Here is a 24,470-nt window from a genome sequence, read left to right as displayed (position 1 = left end):
AATATTATTTCAATGTGTCCTCTTGTATGTATAATTTATTCATTATATTGCGAAGAAATTTTACATGTACAATGTTAAAAATTATTGTATCATAAAAGCGTACATGGAAATACACGTTTGTCTTGTTGTACCGGTGTGTTTGTTCTTCCAGTATTGGTACACGGGTCTATTTATTTATTTATTTATTGGATGTGGGATAACGCACGTTTGAATCTCGTGAAATTCGCGACCCCAAACGGTTCAAATTGAGCGCGCTACGGCAGCGCCGCCAAGCGTCCGTGGATGGAATTAAATGCATAATTAACGAGTACGGGCACGCTTGGTCATGTCAGTGTCGATTCGTGTGGTTGTCCGCTGTTGTCAGTACGGTGTAGCAAGTCTAGGATGCGGTATCGCGTAACGTTATGGTGCATCTCGTGGCCGCGACTTCGTGAGAAGGTCGTCGACGCAGTGGACGCGTCCCGCTAAAGGGGAAATGCATTGTACCGTATCGCGCGAGTGCGTACCAGGGCTAACCTAACCGGAGGCTTGTTTGTTGGTGATTCTTACGAAGGTGTGAGTGGAAGTGTGCGCGAGGGACTCGCGTCGAAGGCGAGCACCACCACCACCACCAGGGAGTCCCCGGTCGTCGGAGGGATATGCACGCGCACGTCAAGATGTCGTCGGGAGGACACAGCAGTCGTACGCGCGCCGTGCACATAGGTTCGATATTTCAGAAGCTCCACGGTCGGTTCGCCGACCCGATGACACTACCGAAACTCTCCACCGACAAACGAATGTTGGATAAGACCTGGAAGCTGATGGACAAGGTGGTGAAGCTCTGTCAACATCAACGGATGAATCTGAAAAATTCACCGCCGTTCATCCTTGACATCCTGCCCGACACGTACCAGCGACTAAGACTGATATACAGCAAGTACGAGGACAGGATGCAGGTGTTGCACAGCAACGAGCACTTCTGCGTGTTCATAAACAACCTTATGAGAAAGTGCAAGCAGGCGATAAAATTGTTCAAAGAGGGCAAGGATAAGATGTTCGACGAGTCGTCCCACTATCGTAGGAACCTGACAAAGCTGAGTCTCGTGTTCAGCCACATGTTGTCCGAACTGAAGGCCATCTTTCCGAGCGGTGTGTTCGCCGGACACAAGTTCCGTATCACCAAAGCGGACGCGGCCGAGTTCTGGAAAGAAAGCTTCGGTATCAGGTGCGTACCATCGATCCACCACCTTTTCCGTTCTTCCCTCGTCTCGATCGCGTAAACAGGACCACACTCGGCCCGCGTGTGCCTCGCGACCCTGACGTGTGCGTAAAAACGAATAATAAACGCGCGCTGTTTGGGGCTCGCACGTGCGCACACCTAACCTAAAAACGACCTCACGTCTCATTGATATTGACATTACCTATCGCGTAACCGAAAACCGGGACGTGTCGGCTCGTGTGCAGCTGACGGCCCGTTCGCGAAATGTATTTCGCCGGACCGGAAGTGTTCCTTTTCACGCGCGAACCGATATACAGGGTGTACCAAAATAGGTGAACATGTCTCGGTTCTGACACTTGTATTTTCTTTCTCTACAAAAAATCTGTTGGTTTTTCGATTTATAGATTTACAATGTCACGACGATAGGTATTATCGTTTGTTTCGAGATACGGACACGAAAGTATAAGATTTCATTTTCCTCGATGATAACGTTAATTCATTTGAGCGTTATCGCATTTCTGACGTTAACTTTCAGTGGAACTATCTGAGTGTACTTGAAAAGAACACGATGCTTACTTTTACTTTTTTTTTTTTTAAATTGATAATTGATCTATGGGATCGATTCGGATAAAACGAGTCTGGAATGGTCTCGAATTTAGAGTAGTGGGTCAATTCTTCTCGTACGCCGACATATCGCGAGGTTCTTTCGCCGGACGGACCATGCAGCGGCAGTCAGTCATTCATGAATTGGCTCGAACTGCTCTCGCCGTTTATTTATACCGGCTGATAAATCGCTACGCGGCGGCACGTAGCCGGCCAGCACGGCGTCATGACGTATTCCAGTAAAAGTAGGTGTGCGTATGATTTGTAAAACGATACCAAACGAAAACAATCCCAACCCCTTCACCCCCCCTCGTCCTCTTCTAGTCTTTAGAGCGTTTGGTCAACAGTAACCTGGAGAACGAATTTTACAAAATCTATAGTTATCGATAGGCTACTATGATACTAGAAAAATTAATTTTTAAGTAGTAAAATAAATTTTCGGTTATGTAGCTTACAATTGTGTAAAATCAAAATTTTCATCTTGTAGAACGTTATGCAGTTTTGATCTGAAAGTGGACGTGTTAAATTTTCAGATAACGATCGTGACTATGACTTTGGAGACTTAAGACTCCATTTGAAGCAGTTTCTTTCGGTCTTGAAGTTCTACCGTTAGTCGATCGGTTAAATTCTTTTGTCATTGGACCGTGTTCCTGGTTCCCCGGAATCGTGAGAGGATTTCCTTTCTTTTCTTCCGTACCTGCGACCAATGGACAGTAACCGACCGACAATGGTCGGTAACGGTTCGTCCTGACGATTTACACGGTTCGACGCTCGGTAACGAGGTATAAATGGAATTCCGATTACATGCACCGGAAGTAGCTTTGCGCTAATACAGGCGGTAACTGTTCGCCCGGCGGCGTTTCTAATGAAATCACGGATGTGTTTTTATCGGTTGCGTCGCGTACCATTTCCGATATCGTCGAACGGAAACGCGTCATCTTTTCTTCTCGCTGCGAACTGAAATCACACGTCGTAAGTAAACATTATCGTTCGTGTTATTATCAAAGTTTAGTCATTTTTTAATTTGTTCAAAAGTAATGGAACAGTTACCTACGTTCTTTATTTCAGACCCATGGCGTACAGAACAAAGCTCGGTTCGCTGTGACCCCGTTAATGGAATCTGCAATTTAGCAAATAGCCTTAGTCGCGACGGTGACTTTTTCTTGGATTCAATGAGTTCGCTTAGACGCTGTGCACTGATTTACGTGTACAGGGTGTTCACCACCCCGGGAACAATTTTAATGGTTGATTCTGGGGACCAAAATAAGACGAAAATCAAGAATATCAATTTGTTGATAGAGACTTCGTTGAAAAGTTGTTAACGTTTAAATTTCACAGCTTCTCGATTTTTTTTCTCGAAACTGGGTAGGAATTCGAGGATACGTCTAATGACCAAAAATCCTTGTAATTGACCCCTGTAAATAAATATAATTTTTTTAATATGATTTGAAATTTTTCAATTTTCTCGAAAAATTTCACAGATTCCCGATTTTTTTTCTCGAAACTGGGTAGGAATTCGAGGATACGTCTAATGACCAAAAATCCTTGTAATTGGCCCCTGTAAATAAATATAATTTTTTTAATATGATTTGAAATTTTTCAATTTTCTCGAAAAATTTCACAGATTACCGATTTTTTTTCTCAAAAGTGGGGAGGATTTCGCGGGTATCTCTTATGACCAAAAATGCTTGTAATTGACCCCTGTAAATAAATATAATTTTTCCAGAACGACTGAGGCTTCATTAAAAAGTTATTAAAAAATTTCAAACCGTTCTGAAAAAATTATTTTCGGTTGCAGGGGTCCATTATAATCATTTTTGGTCATTACACATTCCCCCGAAATCCTACGCATTTTCGAGGAAAAAATTTAAAACTTCAATCTGACTTACATTTTACGTATATTTGAACGAATTTAAACAAAAGTTTTTTTTACAAAACTGCATGAAATTGCATATTGTTTCATTGTTGAAATTCATAATCAACACTATATACTTTAGTATTAACAGGGTGTTCAGCCTACCCTGGGGACAATTTTAATGGGGGATTCTAGGGTCCAAAATAAGACTTAAATCTCCCATTAAAATTTTTCCCCAGGGGTGGTCGGAACACCCTGTATAAGGACGTGCTAGTTTCGAAACAAACTACGTGGACATTAATTTTGTCGTGTCGCGGGGTTAATCCCGTTCGCGGGCGAAATAAATAAATAAATAAAGAGCCGCGCGACGCAGACGGATGCTTAAAGTTCCACGGGTTTAATATAACCGATTCGCCGGGCCGCATAAAGTATTAATATTTTATCGTTTCCCAGGAAGCTTATTCTATTTTCAGCCAAGTATTTTCTAATTTCACCGGGCGGGTTTCGAGGTAGACTAATGCACCATCGTGTTCCGTTGAAGTAAAGTCTTCGTCCAACCTCTTAGAATCGTTCCTAAACCTAGAATCGAGAATCGATGACCCACAGACAAAATTCGAAACTTCTGCATAACCTAGTAGCAGAATAACATACCTCAATAATAGGATCAGCATTCCAGAAGATTAGTTCCTGTGTGCCCCAGAATATATAGGGGTCGCTGATTCTTAACGAAAGAACTAACCTGAAACCTGTGTGCTGTCCAATATTTTTCGTAAAGACGTGTGTTATTTTTGTCGTTCTGTAGCCTGTGGAACACAAATCTAAATAATAGGATCAGATTAGTTCCTGTGTGTTCCAGAATGTAGGGGTCGCTGATTCTTAACGAAACTAACCTGAAACTCTCTGCTGTGCAATATTTTTCGTAAGGACGTGTGCTATTTTTGTCGTTTTGTAACTCGTGTAGCACATTGCGTTTCCTGGTAATATAAGTGCCCACGCGTTCTTCGAAGGAGGTTAAACAGGAGTGGAGCATTATCGGAGAACCATTCCTGCTCGGAACGGTAGGATGCGGGCGATTGCAGCGCGATTAACATGCGGCGAGCCGATTCGATTACGCCGATGTGCGAACTTTCAGTTTCCGGTCAAACGATCCGGGGACATCCGGTCGCCGCATGCGCGCGCACCGTGCCGTACACGCGACGCTGGCACTCTTTAAATCGAGCATAACACCCGGATTCACGGCGCGTTTAATTCGACCGTGGATAAGATAAACGTGAGCTTCGATTCGGTTTATCCGTACCGGAAATAATATACAAAGCGATTTTAGTAACCGAGTTCTACGTCTCTCTTCCAGGCAAAGATAGAAGAAAAAAAGATTATTTCATAGTACAATAGAGGTCGTTCAACTACACAAAATTTTCCATCACTTTTTTCCTATCTACGCTTCGAACGTAGTTCCGGGAATCACCCTGTGTTTATCGTCATTACGCCTACGCGATAGCTCGGAAAAATCAGCAGTCCGATATAAATTTACTTCCGTCGTGGGCGGGGGAAAAAATACAGGGTGTCCCGGGTGATGTAATCCGAGCGAAAAATAAATCGAGAACACGCAGAGGCGCGTGGTAATTTTTTCTTTTTTTTCTCTCTCTCTTTTTTAACACCGTCGTTGGAACGAATTTAAATTCGTGTTCGGCGTGGAAGCGACCGCGACCACCAGCTCGCCTCGCTAATGGATGTTTTCAGTGATGAGTGTACCGGAAGTCGGTGGCAAGGGGTGAGCTTTTATCGAAAAGGAGACCGAAGTCATCTATCCGACGCATAGAACGGATCGTTGTAGTGGAGCCGGCGAATGTATGGCTGCAGAATCTTCTCTTCTCTTCACGATACGTATAACGATATCCGGATGTGGGCTGGGAAAGCCGTATGAGAAAAAAGTGGTGAGGCAGAATGGAATCCAACGAGGTTGAGCATTCCGGTTTCTTGTCTCCTACGATTATTTCATTAACGTGTCTTTTCTTCCCCCACCCTTGGGTAGATACAGGTTGGACCATTTAACGTCCTCTTTTAATTCGTACGATTTTTATCAGTCATATTTACTGTCGAATATTTTAGGCCTGCCGTGCGACGAATTGTTGGAACACCCTGTATTCGAACCGTCGGTGTATCAAGCGTTTTCGTGGCGGGGCGTCCCTGAATCACCGAATTACCGCATCCGGCCTAAAACAAGACCGTTAATTCGACCCACGTCGAGCTCGCTGGGTGATCGATATATGTATCGATATATTTTGAATTCCGTTTCGAGTACGCATCGCGGGCCCGGTGTGTTGTACGAGAACACGGCTCCTGTTTATTCACGAGATATCGGGTATCAGGTGCAAAGCTCTGGTGTCTCGTAAACTACGCGGATGCAATATGTCGCTGCGAGGTACAATCGGCTTAGCGTTACCATGCAAATACCGAGCCTCCATTGCTTCTTTCCAAACGCAAAGATGGCGTCCTCTGGTCATCAAATCGTTTCCATAGTTTCGGAATTTTCAATCCTAAAAAATTAAATCAAAAGTTAAATTTCTTCAACAAATTAACGTATACGCTAAACTAACCTGTTTGTAATTTTTAATTCTAACTTATTTCTTTATAATATAAATGTATAATAAGTATGTTTTCACATAAGAATTTTCGTTAGCGATCATTTTATACCTTTTCGTATTTTTAAAGAGTTTTGCTTCTTTTTCGTAATAACAAACTTATCATTTATTTAAACAATCGACTGAAACAGCCTAAGCAGCCTTTTTCATTGCTTAGACTACATTACTATACAATTTAAATGTGGCGTATTTGTAATTCTTTGAATTTCCACTGAATTAGTGGAACACTAACGATCACAATTTATGTGAACCGCTACTAAAGCGCCATCTTTCGGATCACGGTCGTAAATGGAGTTTAATCACCATTGTGATCGTGATTTTGTGACCACTGTTAGTGATTTTGCACGCCATCTTCGATCACAGTTCACGTGAACCGCTACTAGAACGCCATCATTCGGATCATGGTCGTAAATGGAGTTTAATCACCTTTGTGATCACTGTTAGTGATTTTGCACGCCATCTTCGATCACAGTTCACGTGAACCACCACTAAAACGCCATCATTCGGATCACGGTCGTGATTTTGTGATCACCGCCATCTTTAATCACAATGAACATTGAAATCTTGCGAGATTTGTTAACCGAACGGGTTTCCTTTCACCTGTTTTCTGTAATTTCGAGGTAGCAAAGGTCGAACAGTGCTTGAAATTCGCAATGCACGTTTGCAACGAGAAGTTCAAAGGCAGTTTGATGCAACGAGGCTTGTTGACCTTTCGTTCCTAAAGTGAATTTTATATTTTTAAGGACCGTTCCCCGCTGATACGTTGTTGCATCATATTTGCGCGCACCGCGGCGTTAAACTTTACGTAAACGAAGTTAAATGGGGATCCATATTTACACGGACCTTTTGCCGCGCTAAATTCGCCTCTGAAATTGTGTCGATTAATAACGAAGCACTCCGTATAATTACTCGAAACGAGTACACGGGCTCGATCCTATAAAAGCGAGTTTTACTCACAAATGAAGGTCACGACCCGGACGAGCGCTTTTTGAATGAAAGTAGGCTTAAATCGAAGACTTTTAACGAAATTCAAAATGGCGGTATTCTCTAACTACATCTAGGAGAGCCTCTCAAAGACAATTCTAATTATATCATTATTTATGATATTATCACTTATATGATATACTTCAAACGACCCTAAGGAGGCCATAGATAGATTTGTGGCTCTCATAACGCATACAATATTAAATAACACGCTTTCTATTCACATTCTGAGCGCTTTTTGAATGAAAGTGGGCTTAAATCGAAGACTTTTACCGAAATTCAAAATGGCGGATCCTCCAGCCAGGTCTAGAAGACTCTCACAAAGGCAACTCTAATTATATCATTATTTATGATATTATCACTTATATGATATACTTCAAACGACCCTAAGGAGGCCATAGATAGATTTGTGGCTCTCATAACGCATACAATATTAAATAACACGCTTTCTATTCACATTCTCATGCAGTATTTCGAGCAGAGTCCAATGGACTATGATTGAAGGTCACTCGAGGTCACTGTAGATCTACCCGGTTAGGTGAAACAGCCTGTAGGCTCGGAGGAACGGAATAAAGGGGTCGTACGCTCTCGCCGTAGGATCGATATCGTACGCGAGTGGGAATATCGGCTGTCTGGAACGCGAATTCACCACCATCGGGTTAGTTTCCGTAGAAAAATTCCGATCAACGGGGGGGTGAGGGGGTCGAACGGCATTGATAGGCCCCGATGTCTATCAGCTATCCGTGTCTGAAGAGTTACGTCGAAAATCCTGTCCCCCCACCCCCCCTCTCTCTCTCTGCCCCCGTTGCCAGTCGGCGAGTTAAGCTCGCATCCGGACGTGGAGCCGAAGCGGAAGGAAGGGGACGTGACGTCGCGATTAAAGCGAATTAAACGAGCGAATTGTACGAATCGTCGTGGCCACGCGTAGACCGGCCATTCACGACTATCCTTCGTCCACGTTTATCGAGATTTTTATTCGGGTTCGTCAAGCTCGAGGAGACGTTTCTCCACCCCCCCGTTTGCACCGTACCTATCTATTAAAATTCTGTCCACGAAATACAAGTGAGAGCGTCTGGTGAGTGCAGATCGCTTAGCAACAAGTGAAATCCTTGGGGTGGAAATCCTCCTGATCGATGAGGCATGAAGCACCGTAGTCTACACTCTAGACTCTAGTATTTGTCAGTGACGTTAGTTTTGGGATGCTCTGTGCGTTTGGAAGATAGACTACGGTGCTTGTACATTTGCTTTACATAGTATCTTGAAAGTTTTCAGTCCCCCGCGTGTCTCGTTGAGAGCACCTTTCCTTCTAGCGACGATCGATGAGGCATGAAGCACCCGTAGACTATACTCTAGACTCTGGTATTTGTCAGTGACGTTACTTTTGGGATGCTCCGTGCATTTGGAAGATAGACTACGGGTGCTTGTACATTTGCTTTACATGGTATCTTGAAAGTTTGCAGTTCCCCCGCGTGTCTCGTTGAGAGCACCTTTCCTTCTAGCGACGATCGATGAGGCATGAAGCACCCGTAGTCTACACTCTAGACTCTAGTATTTGTCAGTGACGTTACTTTTGGGATGCTCTGTGCGTTTGGAAGATAGACTACGGGTGCTTGTACATTTGCTTTACATGGTATCTTGAAAGTTTGCAGTTCCCCCGCGTGTCTCGTTGAGAGCACCTTTGCTTCCAGCGGCGACGATGTTCGATATAACGTCGATAACGCGGTTAACGGTAGGCACCGTCGAGGGAGTAGCCTCACAGATACACACGTGCACGCAGAACCTTTGAAACGAACGGGGCATCCTTGAAACGCGGTCTCCAGCCGTTCCACTGACATTTTCCATGGGTGTATTTTCGCCGTGCGTTGCGTAACTGCGTTCAACCGTCGATGGTTGGAAACCTTACGAACGGGGGGAACCTTTTTGCCGTGGGTAGAAAAACAAAAGGACGGCGAAGGTTTCCAGTTAAAGGCTTCCTTTCTGAAAACTATCGAAGCATAAGTTCAGATCATTTAAACAGTTGCAAAGATAAGAATTGATATTAAAACATCGATCACGTTTCTAACGAGGTCTCGGTTGCCTGTAGAGGCCTTTCATTATCTGCGTGCATCGGGCATTCGTCATCCTTTGTTTTAAAATTCTTAAGCAAGATACGGATTGCCCAGCTTTCCCGTGTCGCGACACGTTCGTTGCAGCGAATCGCCAACTGTTTATCAGCCTGTCGATAAACGCGATAAACAATTCGCTGGAACGCGGGCGCAAAGTATCGAAAGAAAGTTCAATGTTACGGTCAGTTGATTTCGAATCATGGAAGACACGGGCGCGTTGGAAAAGCCAGCGATCTATGAATGGAGGCGAGCCTCGGATCAGTCGACAAGCAAGGACGACTAATTATAGCGTTAGTATCTCTCGGCTTCATTTTGTACATTAACCACGCGCTGGTCTATGCATATGTATGTATGTACACATTACCCACACAGTGTCACGTTCGACTTTATCACCTGGAGGAAGCTCGTTTCTGATAATAATCAAAGAGCGTGCAGAATTTTAGTTGCTGAATATGGACGACATATTGCACCGTGAATGTTGTACAGAAGCTCTCTTGACATTTAAATTCCAAACAATGCATGGGAACGAATAAAATTACATTCTGAGTGGATGACGTTTAATTTTGCCTTAGGGCGTTCTTTTGTACCCGACGTCCGTTTTCGAGATATAAACTTTTCCCCAGTTGCGTGGGACACTGTGTGTATTGTGTACGCGTGTGTGTGTGGATATATCGCGGAACATTCAATTCCGAGACACGGGTTACTCCTGCAATAGAGGACGTGACCCAGTTTTAACGGTGACGTAAAGCGGCACAGGATTGAAATTCAGGAAGGACACGCGCCTCGGCGAGCTTAGGCGTCTTTTCTTTTCTTTACATCCTGCGTACCGTTACCCAGATCCCGGACAGAGTGCCACATTTCATCCAAATGTGAATTTCAACGCTTTGGTCCATCGTCCAGGAACCTAAAAACATTATTCAATATTAAACTAGATTCTATTTGAAGATTACTGATTAGATAAAATAAATACAAATGGAGGCGTAGTAGTACGCCCATCCGTTCTTGAAGTATTAACGCGCAAGAAAAAGAAGAGAAAAAAATATTTCGCGGTAGGTCGAGTGTGTTCGCCTTTCATCCTTGACCCGCTCTCGCACGGGATGGCCTGTAATTATGTCATCGTGTTGCTCGAATGTGCCTGGGATGCATCGACCCATTTTTCGAGATGAGAACGTCGAATTAATTTCTGACACTGTTGGAACGCGCTACGGAGACGAATGCGTGTGCATCGGGTCGTCCCTGAGAGAAACGAGAGTCCAGTCGTTCCACTATAGACACCTACAAAACATTAGCAAGATAGACTATGTCCCTCGAAGTGTCACAAAAAATCACTATGCAGGGTGTCAGGTCAACCGTGGGAAAAATTTTAATGGGAGATTCTAGGGGCCAAAATAAGACTAAAATCAAGAATATCAATTTGTTGATGGAGGCTTCGTTAAAAAGTTATTAACGTTTAAATTTCACAGCTTCTCGAATTTTTTTCTAGAAACTGGGTAGAAATTCGAGGATACGTCTAATGACCAAAAATGCTTGTAATTGACCCCTGTAAATAAATATAATTTTTTTAATATGATTTGAAATTTTTCAATTTTGTCGAAAAATTTCACAGATTCCCGATTTTTTTTCTCGAAAGTGGGGAGGATTTCGAGGATTTGTCTAATGACCAAAAATGCTTGTAATTGACCCCTGTAAATAAATATAATTTTTTTAATATGATTCGAAATTTTTCAATTTTGTCGAAAAATTTCACAGCTTCACGATTTTTTTTCTCAAAACTGGGTAGAAATTCGAGGATATGCCTACTCACCAAAAATGTTTGTAATTGACCCCTGTAAATAAATATAATTTTTTTAATATGATTCGAAATTTTTCAATTTTGTCGAAAAATTTCACAGCTTCACGATTTTTTTTCTCAAAACTGGGTAGAAATTCGAGGATATGCCTATTCACCAAAAATGTTTGTAATTGACTCCTTCAACTAAAAATAATTTTTCCAATAAGATTCAAAATTCTCTTTTTCACCCAAAATTTTCAACTCCTACTCGAATTTTTTTCTCGAAACTGGGTAGGAATTCGAGGATATGTCTATTCACCAAAAATGCTTGTAATTGACCCCCGCAACTAAAAATAATTTTTCCAAAACGATTCGAAATTTTTTTTTTTACCCAAAATTTTCAGCATCTACTCGAATTTTTTTCTCGAAACTGCGTAACATTTCGATGGTATGTCTTTTGACCAAAAATACTTGTAATTGGCCCCTTCAATTAAAAATATTTTTTCCAAGACGATTCGAAATTTTTTTTTTCACCCAAAATTTTCAGCATCTACTGGAATTTTTTTCTCGAAACTGCGTAGGATTTCGGGGATACGTCTTTTGACCAAAAATGTTTGCAATTGACACCTGTAACTAAATATAATTTTTTTAGTGTGATTTGGAATTTCTTAATTTCGTCTAAAAATTTTAGTACATACTCGAATTTTTTTCTGGAAAGTGAGTAGGATTTCGGGGGTATGTCTATTCACCAAAAATGCTTGCAACTGACTGCTGCAACTAAAAATAATTTTTCCGAGACGATTCGAGATTCTTTTTTTCACCCAAAATTTTCACCACCTACTCGAATTTTTTTCTCGAAAGTAGGTAGAATTTCGAGGGTATAATCATTCACCATGGTTTACCTAACACCCCTGCGTATTCCTCTTATTTATTTCAGTTCAATTGAACACATATTCTTCTTACATTCGTAACCATCCTTATACGTGCAAGCATGAACACGTATGACATCATACTGGTTTACGAAAGTACCGGTATTATCAGCAGTAAATTTATTCTGTCCACAACATGTGTTCTTTTACGATCCATTTCTTCTGTATAATTCATTGAATAAATTTAGTACAGCTCGGTTAAAATATTGAAACCGTCCACTGGCAGACACAACGCCGCAATAAATGATCTCTGGCCAATCGACAACAAACAATCCTTTTCTTAATCCGCCCGAGGCGCTGAAAATAAAAAGATGGCTACAGAAGTCTATCGTGAACACCTGGACCGATTGGAACTATCGTTGAGAATGAAACGGCCAGATGTACTCGACAGTGAGTCTCCTTTTGCCAGAATGGCAGGTGACCGCATGTCGCGAAACGGACATTGTGAAAAGTGGAAGAATTTGGTTGAGAAAGGCCGATGAGTCGGGCCAGCCTACTTCCCGGATATTGCATCAACAATCTGTCACCTTTCAGAGGGGAATGAATGCAGCACACGGGACGCGCGAAAGCAATCCCTGTGCTTTAAAGGCACGTTGCAATTATAGATTTCTCTGACGTGCGGACCCATTGTCTTTTTTCCGCGTTGGTAGTGGGTGCCGCGGGCGTGCTTTCGTCCTACGTCACTGCGTTTACGTTTGTTCGTGACCGGGTCTATTTTTAACGCCATTAGTGCCTTTTATACGGTTCAATTTAATTGTTCCACGATCCCTTCAGGTTTCGAATTTTCTTCCACTAAGGCGAGGCATCTAACGAGGCAGACAGACGGTAATCACCAAAATTCAGCTGATTACTGTCTAATTCTATTACAGGGAACACTTCTTGTACTGTAAACAACATAAAAATATTATCAGACGGAGATTCACACGGCTCAGAGGAAAAACATGGCATTGAAATTGGTATTATATTGGTATTACCTGTTTATTATTTCTCACTTATATATATATATATACGGTAATAAAACATTTATTTATCGGTACTTATTTAAAAAAAAAAGATTGTTCGTTTTTATGTAGAAAAGTGTATGTGTCGACAGAAAAATAATAGCAAAGATCTGTTATATTAACACCGTGTGTCTAAAATCTATTACAGTTTGACATAAAATATTGATACGGTTTTTATGTTTTTTTATAGGAACGTGCAGTCGATGCATTATTCTTAAATATGTGTTCCTCAAGTTACAATGTGTGTTGTGTACGAATAGCAGACTGAGAGAACAGTACAAGAATGCTTAGAAATATTTCTCAAGCTTGGTCTTCAGTTTACTGGGATCTACATCAGGGCCGTGTCGCTCCACAACTTTCCCCTCCTTGTTGACGATGAACTTGGTGAAGTTCCATTTGATGAAGTTTCCTATCAATCCTCCTTGTTCCTTCTTCATGTACTTCCAAAGGGGATGAGCCTCGTCTCCGTTTACCTTGATCTTCTCGAACATGTCGAATTTCACCTAAAACAGAACGCAAGCACACGTTGAACAAGTTTCCAATTCTATTTGTATTCGTAAAAGATTCGAATACCTTGTGTTGATCAGCGAAACTGCATATTTCATCGCTGCCGCCTGGTTCTTGTCCATTAAATTGGTTGCAAGGGAATGCCAAGATTCGTAAACCTGTAAAGATATTGTTTTGTAATTGATCGATAGTGTTAACAAAACTGTGTTGGAAAATAGAACTCTCGGATTCATTGTACCTTTGGACTCGGCGTATTCATCGTACAATTCATTCAATTCCTTGTAATTCGTCGCCGTGAATCCGCATTTTGACGCCACATTTACAATCAAGCATACGTGATCCTTGTAACTGTAAATATACAACAAAATGAATGGCATACATGTGTACATGAATATGCAGGGCGTTCAGCCAACCCTGGGGAAAATTCTAATGGCGAAATAACACGAAAATCAACAATATCAATTTGTTGATCGAGACTTCGTTAAAATTGTATTAAACAATTAAGTTAAATATTTCAAATCATATTAAAAAAATTATATTTAGTTAGAGGGGTCAGTTACAATCATTTTTGATGAATAGACATACCCTCAAATTCCTACGCGTTTTCGAGAAAAAAATTCGAGTAGGTGTGAAATTTTTCAAAAAAATTAAATTTCCAAATCGTTCTAAAAAAATTATATTTAGTTAGAGGGGTCAATTACAATCGTTTTTGGTGAATAGACATACTCTCAAATTCCTACGCGTTTTCGAGAAAAAAATTCGAATAGGTGTGAAATTTTTCAAAAAAATTAAATTTCCAAATCGTTCCAAAAAAAATATTTTCAGTTGCGGGGGCCAATTACAATCATTTTAGGTGAATAGACATACCCTCAAATTCCTACGCGTTTTCGAGAAAAAAATTCGAGAATGTGCAAAATTTGTCAAAAAAATTAAAAAATTTCAAATCATTCTAAAAAAATTATTTTCAGTTGCGGGGGCCAATTACGATCATTTTAGGTGAATAGACATACCCCAAAAATCCTACGCATTTTCGAGAAAAAAATTCTTTACCGAAAATATACCGTGTGGCCGGAAATGTTTCTATAACTTTTTAACGGGGCCTCAATCAACAAATTAGTATCCTTGATTTTCGTCTTATTTTGGCCTCTAGAATCTCCCTGTATAGAAAACAATTAACTAGGCGGAATACTTACTTGGAAAGTGGGACATCTTCGCTTTTGATGTTTTTGGCGGTAAAATCGTAAATCGATTTAGCCTCCTTGTAATTCTCATTTCCGCTCATGGTTGCTGCCGCGACTGAAATCGATCGACATTTAGAATATCTCGCTGTTATTTTACGTGGAATATGTCATTTATAATGGATTTAAAGTGCTGCAAACACAACGAATGGAAAGGACGAAAAATGGCGCGAAACGGACACCTCGATACTTTTGGCGGTAAAATTGTTAATCGATTTAGCTTCCTTGTAACTCTAATTTCCGGTCATAGTTGCTGCCACGGACTGAATTCGATCGACATTTAGAATATCTCACTATTATTTTACGTGGAATATGTCATTTATAGTGGATTTAAAGTGCTGCAAACACAACGAATGGAAAGGACGAAAAATGGCGCGAAACGGACACCTCGATGCTTTTGGCGGTAAAATTGTTAATCGATTTAGCTTCCTTGTAACTCTAATTTCCGGTCATAGTTACTGCCACGGACTGAATTCGATCGACATTTAAAATATCTCAATGTTATTTTACACGGAATATGTATTTTATAGTGGATTTAAAGTGCTGCAAACACAACGAATGCAAACAACGAAAAAATGGCGCGAAACAGAAAAAATGCAGTCTTCTATAATTGTGTGTGTTTCTCGTTTCGATCGATTAACCTGTTCGAAGGTTAGAAACTCGCGCTAATTTAACCCTAACCTTACTCGTGTAATGATTACTTGCAACTTCTTCATAATTAATGTATGACGTGTCGCGTATAGATCGTTCTTCTCATTGGTGTGTGCAAGGTGTATTATATCGATTGTGTGTTCAATGCTGTGACATTTAGCACGTATCAAAGTTACGTTACTGTTATTTTATTATACCGCAACACGTTATACCTTCGAGCTGCGAAAGGTAAACGAATATCGTATTTGTCAACAACATAAATTTGGGCAAATAACATTCCGATAACATGCTTGGAACGATACAAAACGCCAGCAGAAATTCCCAACCTAAATTTAGCATGTTTATCAGCCGGTTCACAGATTGTGCTAGCAATCTTTCGTGCTTTGGTGGGCAAATTTTAAATGCTGTACAAATATTTTGTCTGTCGATCCGGTTTATTAAGGTGCGTAGATACGCTAAACAGGTTGGGAACACCTGAGGACGTAGTATCATCCTACTAGTAGGCACGTACGCACGCAGAATATAAGTATTCCACTGACCATGATGTGAAAGGACACGGCAAGATACGCTTGCTTCGTCGTAAAATATTCTGAGCACGTAGGAATTATTAATTTCGAGATCGTTGGATGGTTTTGTTAAAAAAGCAATGATACTTCATTTAAAACAATAGCTGTGCCATCTTTTTATACGAATGAATTTATAATACGAATTGTTTTGCAATGCTATATCATACAATTACTAATAATCGTCTCTGTAGTTCGATCTTCGTATTAAGTTTCATCCTTGAAATAAAAAGATTCCACCTCGGTTTTCTCATAGCAGGAGGGCGGGAAAGCAGGTGTAAAACTTATCGAATTACGTGCCTGTGAAATTTCGAATAAAGTGATCGACAAATCCCACTGGCAGCACCAATTTTATAAAACGCATTCCTCGGCGCGTAGTATTGCTGTACGTACACGATTCTGTCCCTGAAACTGTACTAAACTATTTACGAGGCGAGAGGGTCCGAGATAAATAACGCGTAGTACGTTAATTCACCGTGATTTCAAATTTATCATTGTTTATTGAAGGGATGTACAGATGGTGGATAACGGTAATCGCGATAACATTCGGATGTCCAAACGACGGATAAGATTATAAACAATTGTGTAATTTTCTTGGGTAAACCGTGGTACGATACTGCTGTAAAACAGCGTGAAGAATATATATATATATTTCAAAGAATAATTTTCCAAAAAAACCGTTACAACAATGTATGAAATTTTAGCACACGACGGATTGATATCGATTGCCATCTGTCGTTCGTCGTGCCAACCTCGAAAGGACCGTGCTATCGGGTTGCACGGAGACGTCCGGATGTTTTACACAGAATCACGTTATATTTGCTACGTATTATACGATGAAAACGACGGTGATATGATTCGTGCACGATAATATATGTTCATGGTAATAATCATGCTGTCTTACCAATGATATCTTGACAATCGTTAGAAACAGAGAGAACAGTCAACCGCGCACTAGAAGCTTTGCTTTCACACTGACGAGCCGGTCGCCATCTACTAGCTTAAATGAGCATCTACCGGGCGGCACACATACGCGCGTATACGTGTGTATGACGACGTACGATTACAGTAGAAAATGACTTGGGCATTTTATTTTTCTGAAACTGATTCATTGAATGACATCGAATTTTATGGGGCTTATAGATTTTACTACTTGAATTTCTAATCTACTAAAATAGAACCTCATCAATCGTAATGTCGGAATAAAAATAATTATTTTTAATTATCACATGTTACGACGATGTACACAATTTGCACCCGGTTTTATAATTGACCCTTAACCCTTTTAAGTTCAACCTGCTTCGTAACCTTTCACCAATAAGGTGAAACAAGGTATAATAATAAATGTTACAATTGAATGCTTAATGCGTTAACAGTAGATAATTTCTGGTTTTGTTTTTAGCACGTTGGTCCCATGGAAAGTATTCAGAGACAAGTTGAACGAAGTTCATCCGATTAGTTCTGTGCTGCAAGCTATGGCATTGAAATCTACGATAGATCTCACATGCAATGACTATATCTCTAACTTTGAGTTCGATGTATTTACAAGGTAAGTTTACAGACACGAAAATCAATTATTTTATAGTATTACTAGATTTTAATATCTTTCTTGTCCTTCGTAGGTTATTTCAACCCTGGTCTACGCTTTTACGTAATTGGAAAATTCTGGCTGTGACCCATCCCGGATACGTAGCTTTCCTTACTTACGACGAAGTGAAGGCACGTTTACAAAAGTATTGCAGACCTGGAAGTTACGTGTTCCGGTTAAGTTGTACAAGGTTAGGACAATGGGCTATCGGCTATGTCACGTCCGATGGAGATATTCTTCAAACGATACCTCACAATAAAAGTCTTTGTCAAGCCTTGCTTGACGGATATCGGGAAGGCTTGTAAGTATATACGGAATAGGGGAACAGAAAGTTACTCTAACAGAAGTTTAAAAGGTCTCTAATTTTCAATGGTTCTCTTTCAGTTACTTATACCCTGATGGCCATAACATAAATCCTGATCTAACATGGGCGGTGCAGCCTACTCCGGAGGAGCACATAAAGGTCACGGCGGAACAGTACGAACTGTATTGCGAAATGGGTAGCACATTCCAGTTGTGTAAAATTTGCGCAGAGAATGACAAAGATGTGAGGATAGAACCTTGCGGTCATCTTCTTTGCACACCGTGCCTCACGGCTTGGCAGGTAATTAACGTAAACTTTATTCATTTCGTGCACAGACGTGCACCGAGAAAGAATTTTCCGATGTACGATTTTGTAGGATTCCGAGGGACAGGGTTGCCCGTTTTGCCGAGCCGAAATTAAAGGAACGGAACAGATAGTTATCGATCCGTTCGATCCACGAAGAACACACCGGCCTGGAACACATTCAGCGTCCGTTAGTAATGCATCGACCCCCACGCGGGATCTTGACCCCGACACCGAGGTATCCGACTAGGAGTAGCACCTACCCTCATTATATTAAATGTGCTCTATGTATAACAACTTCTCCCAAGCAACACGCCTCATTTTTTTAAAGAATGCTTCATGCATTTCACGCGAAGATTTCGGAGTTTATACGATCGTCACGTCATATCATTCGTAGGATTATCATCGAACACGTCGCCTCTCGCGAGGCACGCCAAGCTTGAAACGTAACGACAAGAAGGTTACTTGTGAATGTTCGAGGAGTGAACGATGTAAAAAGGGACCAACTTTTTTGTCTCTATGTGAGCTTTGTTCGGATCATATTTTTTTTCGCTTTTGTCTTTTCTTTTTTTTTTTTTTTGTATGTACATAAGAAACACGCAGAATGGCTTAACTGAATAGTTTTCACGAACGATTAATACGAATGTTTTTTGCAGTTTACGAGTGTTCGTTCGGACTAACACGGTTTTTAAAAAAAAAAAAAAAGAAACAAAAATTTTTGCATTTATGGAGACCCTAAGGTAGGTTGCTTTTTTGCATTACACCGTTCAGGGCTTATTGTACGACTCATCCGTTCTTGTTTCATTTACTATGAAGTGTTTGCATTCATTATTCATGCTCCCACGAAGCGAAACACGTGGCAAGTTGTACTCAGAGTACAACGATTTGTTTGAAGCAATGGAACAATACGTTTTAGAGATAACATTATGGCCGAACGCTCCGTGCGCAATTCGCGATAACGATTACGTACGGATCATCCGCTTTTTTGTACCATAGAGTAAAATCTTTTTTTTGCACGCGATCGGTTAAGGAATCAATCGACTTTTTAAATGCATGTGCAAATGCGTATAGCTGGCAGAGCGTCTTCTTTGCAGTTATACGCATAACGCGACCTGTTGAAATTAGTGGAAGCTTCGTCTATGATATACCGAGTACACGCTATTAGCAGAATAGGACATTTGTAATGTCGGATCGATGCTTTTGTTAGCGTGCAGTTCGAAACGAGAATCGTTAATAAATTTACGTTGGCAAAGTAGGAAGTAAAAAAATTCGTCCTCTCTTTGCTTTGCTCCACGGAAGTGATTCACTGGTATTTTATTAATATTTGTACGAGCAGTGATATGATAAAAGCATATAAAGGTGATACTGATAGTAGTCTGGATAAAAAGTAGATAAAAAGCGTAGTTATATTCCGAGGGAAATAGCGTAGCTTACATCGAGCAACAAGAAGTGCTATGTAGCTTGTAGACGAATGTACCGTTCTCCCGCAAGAAGAAGGCAACAGCGTGTTTATATACCCACTCCTGTTGCTGTCCGCTGGCCCGCTATTGGTCGAGATCGGTGACGAAGTCAGCCGATCAGCGGACAGCAGCTAGAGCGGGGATGCAAACATATAAACACAACTGTGCTTCCTTCCCGTGGAAGGACGCTACGCGTTCGTCGTTTTTCTTTTTTTTGTATTTTACTAGACTTAATTACGTACCTGTTGGCGATAGGAACAATGTAATAACATGCGGCATCTTTACCAGGGCAAAGATGTTAATTATTTTCATTACCTTAGATATTTATTATTTATTCCGTTCACGCATAAAACAAGTCTTGAAAGATTTTTTATTACCAATGATCGTGTAGGTAGAGCACTTCATGCCGAATATCGAAGCTGTTGATTTTAATACACAGACACCGCAGATTCTGTATGCACTCGACCGAACAATTTATTCTTTTTAGTTCGTCTAAGATTGGCAGTCGAATAACGAGGAACAGTAATTCTTTGAGCGTAGCCACGTAAGCACCGAAGTATTCTATATACCCGTTGCATCAGAAACACGAGAAATCGAAAGATCAGGCTTCTACTGCGTTCACGTGTAGTCGTTTAGCGTTATTTGTACGACGGATAGTGCTGCTGATCGATCCCCGATTCAGATCTGTTCCAAGCTGCCTGTGTATATCAGCAGCGACATAGAGATCTAAAATAAATATTTCGTAAACATTACTCTGTAGCGTACATTTTCCTCCTAATCATTGTAAAAATGTCAGGGAACCGAGTACGGTTCGTCTCGTTCGTCATGTCTCTCTACCTTTCGTTTTTTCTATCATTTAAATAAAATTGTATGTCATCGTTACATCGAGTTACGTCTGCACATGTATAACACACAACGCCCCCCCGGTTTTGCTGGGACTTTTTAGTTGTGGATCACTGTTTTTGTCGAACATGGAACATTGTACACAAAAAAAAAAAAACGAACCAAGGTGTATTCGTTATTATCGTTCGCATGATCGTTTATACCTTTATTTTCATAACGTTTACCTACTGGGTCCATTGCTCTGCCCGCTGCATGATCGAACGCTAATCGGTAATGTACATAGCCGAAGGAGAATGGTTTGTCACTGCTGGACGCAGGTAAGTGAACAAATGCATTATGACCGTACGCTTTCACGCTTTGTAACTTTGTGCATTTAATTGTGTGATGTTTCCTTCGCATATACAGGGTGGCCTGCACGGACGCGTCATGGGACCATTTATTTGTGGCGACTGTTTGGAACGTTGATAAAATACAGAAGCAAATACCGTACGCTTTATTGCAAGTCACCCTGTATCATCTGTTCTCCGATTCGGATAAAACCACTGAACTGACGCCGAACAATTCCTTCGAATTTACACGCTCGCTTTGCAGTCAACGCTAATTACCCAATTAACCCTTCTCACCGAGTTTACAAATGGCTAACGTCGAGAATTAAAATTAATTTGTACGCCTCATTTTACACTTTATCCGAACAAAATTTATTCCACTAATATCGTTTACAAAAGAATCTAAACGCTGTCTAAAACCTGACTCGAATGACCGTGCATAATGATTTGTATTCGCGAGTGGAAAGTTTCATCGTTCGGTTACAAACTGTGTAATAACGCGAACACCCTGTACAGTCATTCGAGCATTCTGTCGCATTAATTAAAAGATCAGAAGTAAAACCAGTCTCCTTTCTACGTTAAACAGTGGCGTCGAAGTTAATGCAATCTCCTGTTTACCCTAAATGTTTTAGGAAATAATGGATCTGTGCAACGGGCATTGCGGGTTGATATGCGACGATTCGGACGAAGAAGACGACTCGAGTCCAACAAATTCGCCAGTCTCGGCGCGACGAATCGTACCGAGCCCGCCGCTACCTCCTCGACGACCATCACCGTCTCCCACGCCGAACAGTCACTCCAGGAACGGTCGTCACTTGACTGTGCCAAAGGAGAATGCACCGCCACCGCCATTGCCAGCAGCTAACACGGTGTTCAACTCCAGCGCTGACAATCAACAAAATAATAACAGTAAACATCAGTGTATTTAAGGGAGGGGAACCTCATGTAAATGGCCTGTTTTTCAAGAATTTTTTTTGAAAAATCCAATGCACAGATTCATTTAAAATTTGAAGTATCATTCATTAACGTTATAACGTAAAGAAAAATATTTTGTATAAACTTTAATTGTTAATAACAACGGTGCAATGGTGGCTTGAAAATGGCATCCAATGCACAAAAATGATGTGAAACAAAAAACTCAAAATAGAATAGTTAGTTTATGCAAAAGCATGACGTTCTTCTTTTGTTAAAATTTTTAATTATTACCCGTTTACAACAGTACAAGGAAATTTCTTATCACTTTCTAACTTTTTTTATCATATTCCTGAGGAAATTTCCTACCAATTTAAGCAAAAAAAAAAATGTTGAAAAATTTCATTTTACACGAGGTTCCCCCCTTAACAAGTTCTTAAGCTTGAATCAAAGTCCAAGGTCTCACAGCTCTTGTTTTATTTGATCAGTGAACTCTGAAGCAGGATACGACATGTTGCACCGTGCATCCTCACCGTCTCCGGCACCACCGATACCACCAGTGCCGTTTCCAGTTGGCAGAACGCACATTCGTCGCTCCCAAGGAAGCCACGCTGCTCTTACGCAACCTCAACCACCGACGTTGCCTGAGAAACCTAGTCGTTCCAACGGTGCATCCTCCATATCGAGTCAAACAACATCCAGCAATAACGTGCCGCCGGTTCCACCCCCGTTATCGGTGCCACGGCCACCAAAAGCTAGCAAAGAGTACAACAGACAGGATCATCACTATGAGAACACGATCGTGATACCCGGTACAAGACAGCACGTCGTCAGGAACATCAATCTTGAAGCAAACACAGCTAGATTGTCGGCTCTGATGAGGGGTAAAGACGATCCTGCCGGTTCCGCTAAGCCAGAAACCGCGGCATACGAGAATGTAAACGTGGAACACATCACCAAACTGACGGCACTTGGGTTTGCCCAAGATGCGGTGATCAGAGCGCTGGGTATTACTAGGAACGATCTTGAAATGGCTTGCGACATACTCCACGAATTTGCCACGAAATCTTCTTGACCAGGTATACAAATTTTTGAAGAAGTATCGAGTAGTCCGTATGAGTATTCCTGAAACAGTCAACAATGTATTCACCAGTCTACAATTCTGTTATTCAATTGTAATTTTATGTATTGTTTGTCTGGTTATATTTGAGCCTTTTATCAGCTGTTTTTAGAAGACTATGGACACATCAGTATACAGGGTGTTCGGCCATTCTTGGGAAAAATGTTGATGGGAGATTCTAGAGGCCAAAATAAGGGTTAAAAAGTTATTAAAAAATTAAATTAAAAAATTTCAAATCGTTCTAAAAAAATTATTTTCGGTTGCAGGGGTCAATTACAATCATTTTTGGTCATTAGACATATCCTCGAAATCCTACCCACTTTTGAGAAAAAAATTCGAGAAGGTGCCTAAATTTTTCGCAAAAAAAAAAATTTCAAATCGTTTTGGAAAAATTATTTTTAGCTAATGGGGTCAATTACAATCATTTTTGGTCATTAGACATATCCTCGAAATCCTACCTACTTTCGAGAAAAAAATTCGAGAAAGTGCCTAAATTTATCGCCGAAAAAAAAATTTCAAATCGTTTTGGAAAAATTATTTTTAGCTAAGGGGGTCAATTACAATTATTTTTGCTCATTAGACATACTCTCGAATTCCTACCCACTTTCGAGAAAAAAATTCGAGAAAGTACCAAATATTTTCGCCGAAAAAAAAATTTCAAATTATTCAAAAAAAATTATTTTCAGTTGCAGAGGTCAATTACAATCATTTTTGGTCATTACACATACGCTCAAAATCCTACTCACTTTCGAGAAAAAAATTCAGTACGGTCAGAACTTTAAACATTAATAACTTTTTAAAGAAGCCTCTATCAATAAATTCGTATTCTTGATTTTCGCACTATTTTGGCCTCTAGAATCTCCCCTTAGAATTTTTCCCGTGGACGAACACCCTGTATATATTTATTTTCCAAACTCGAGATGCTTCAATATTTTTCTTTTTGTTTCAGGATTGAACACCGAAGGGCAGTGAAAATGCATAAAATGTGTAGAACCTGTTGTCCCTGGTGTACGAGAAATAGGTGTTCTCCGCGTCTCAGACTTTCTTGTTCTATGAGCAACAGACACCTAAAAAATCGACAGAGGATCATTGTGTTATTCGACAGTGTTCTCCATGGTTTGCCTTGAAACCCCAACCGCACGAATCTTTATCGCACGTGTCATAAATTGGTTCTTTTAGGTCCTGTCATACGACTGAACAATCTTCGTGAAAGATGTGAAAACTAGCGTATTTCCTTATAATATACACACACGTCCACGTACGAGCATACACACATCAACACACGCAAAAAAATGAAAAAAAAGAAGACTGCTTAAAAACCGCGACAAGGCGCGACGAAACGTTAATTGTAAGTAAGAAGTGATGAAACGTTGAACTTCGCGAAGAAGTTCGCGCCCGTCGAGTACAAAGTATTTCGTTTTCCGCGATCGACGCGAGCGGAATCGTTCTACCACTTTTCCTCCGTAGCTCTCAATTTTCTTCGCCTAGAGTAATTACATTTCTCTTCTCGAATACTTAAAAAATGGGAATTAAACGAACGTTTGTAACGAAAGAACCACGCATGGAT

General features: G+C 40.7%; 2 protein-coding genes across 3 annotated transcripts; one reads left to right on the top strand and one right to left on the bottom strand.

Annotated features, from left to right (window-relative positions):
* Positions 1–358: 358 nt before the first annotated feature.
* LOC122400043 (E3 ubiquitin-protein ligase CBL-B) lies at positions 359–23,977 on the top strand. Its single transcript, XM_043401241.1, has 8 exons — positions 359–1,204; positions 17,450–17,596; positions 17,670–17,936; positions 18,020–18,239; positions 18,316–18,480; positions 21,504–21,780; positions 22,272–22,862; positions 23,853–23,977. The coding sequence occupies exons 1-7, from the start codon at positions 639–641 to the stop codon at positions 22,856–22,858; spliced, it is 2,229 nt and encodes a 742-aa protein (XP_043257176.1). The 5' UTR covers positions 359–638; the 3' UTR covers positions 22,859–22,862; positions 23,853–23,977.
* Positions 13,086–17,075, bottom strand: LOC122400044 (probable phospholipid hydroperoxide glutathione peroxidase). 2 transcript variants are annotated; one of them, XM_043401242.1, is made up of 6 exons: positions 16,952–17,013; positions 16,348–16,458; positions 14,789–14,891; positions 13,834–13,943; positions 13,662–13,753; positions 13,086–13,591 (listed from the first exon to the last, which is right to left on the bottom strand). In XM_043401242.1, the coding sequence occupies exons 2-6, from the start codon at positions 16,409–16,411 to the stop codon at positions 13,376–13,378; spliced, it is 585 nt and encodes a 194-aa protein (XP_043257177.1). In that variant the 5' UTR covers positions 16,412–16,458; positions 16,952–17,013; the 3' UTR covers positions 13,086–13,375. The 2 variants fall into 2 exon arrangements, with proteins under 2 accessions (XP_043257177.1, XP_043257178.1); XM_043401243.1 differs by lacking the exon at positions 16,348–16,458 and having other exon boundaries at positions 13,089–13,591; positions 16,952–17,075.
* Positions 23,978–24,470: the final 493 nt, after the last annotated feature.

The sequence above is a fragment of the Colletes gigas genome, unplaced genomic scaffold, assembly GCF_013123115.1.
Source record: "Colletes gigas isolate AHSC1104 unplaced genomic scaffold, ASM1312311v1 Colletes_gigas_Sc00015, whole genome shotgun sequence".
Classification (NCBI taxonomy): Eukaryota; Metazoa; Arthropoda; class Insecta; order Hymenoptera; family Colletidae; genus Colletes; species Colletes gigas.
Note: the sequence above shows the minus strand (reverse complement) of the source record. Positions and strands in the feature narration are given on the sequence as shown.

Excerpts from the sequence above, each read along its gene's own strand:
- LOC122400043 (XM_043401241.1), top strand. The coding sequence starts at position 639 with ATGCACGCGCACGTCAAGATGTCGTCGGGAGGACACAGCAGTCGTACG. Across the intron at positions 18,240-18,315 it reads CGTGCCTCACGGCTTGGCAG|GATTCCGAGGGACAGGGTTG; the intron begins GTAATTAACGTA and ends ACGATTTTGTAG. Across the intron at positions 18,481-21,503 it reads ATCTTGACCCCGACACCGAG|GAAATAATGGATCTGTGCAA; the intron begins GTATCCGACTAG and ends TAAATGTTTTAG.
- LOC122400044 (XM_043401242.1), bottom strand. The coding sequence starts at position 16,411 with ATGCGTTTTATAAAATTGGTGCTGCCAGTGGGATTTGTCGATCACTTT. Across the intron at positions 14,892-16,347 it reads CTTTATTCGAAATTTCACAG|TCGCGGCAGCAACCATGAGC; the intron begins GCACGTAATTCG and ends GATCGATTTCAG. Across the intron at positions 13,592-13,661 it reads GTTTCGCTGATCAACACAAG|GTGAAATTCGACATGTTCGA; the intron begins GTATTCGAATCT and ends GTTCTGTTTTAG.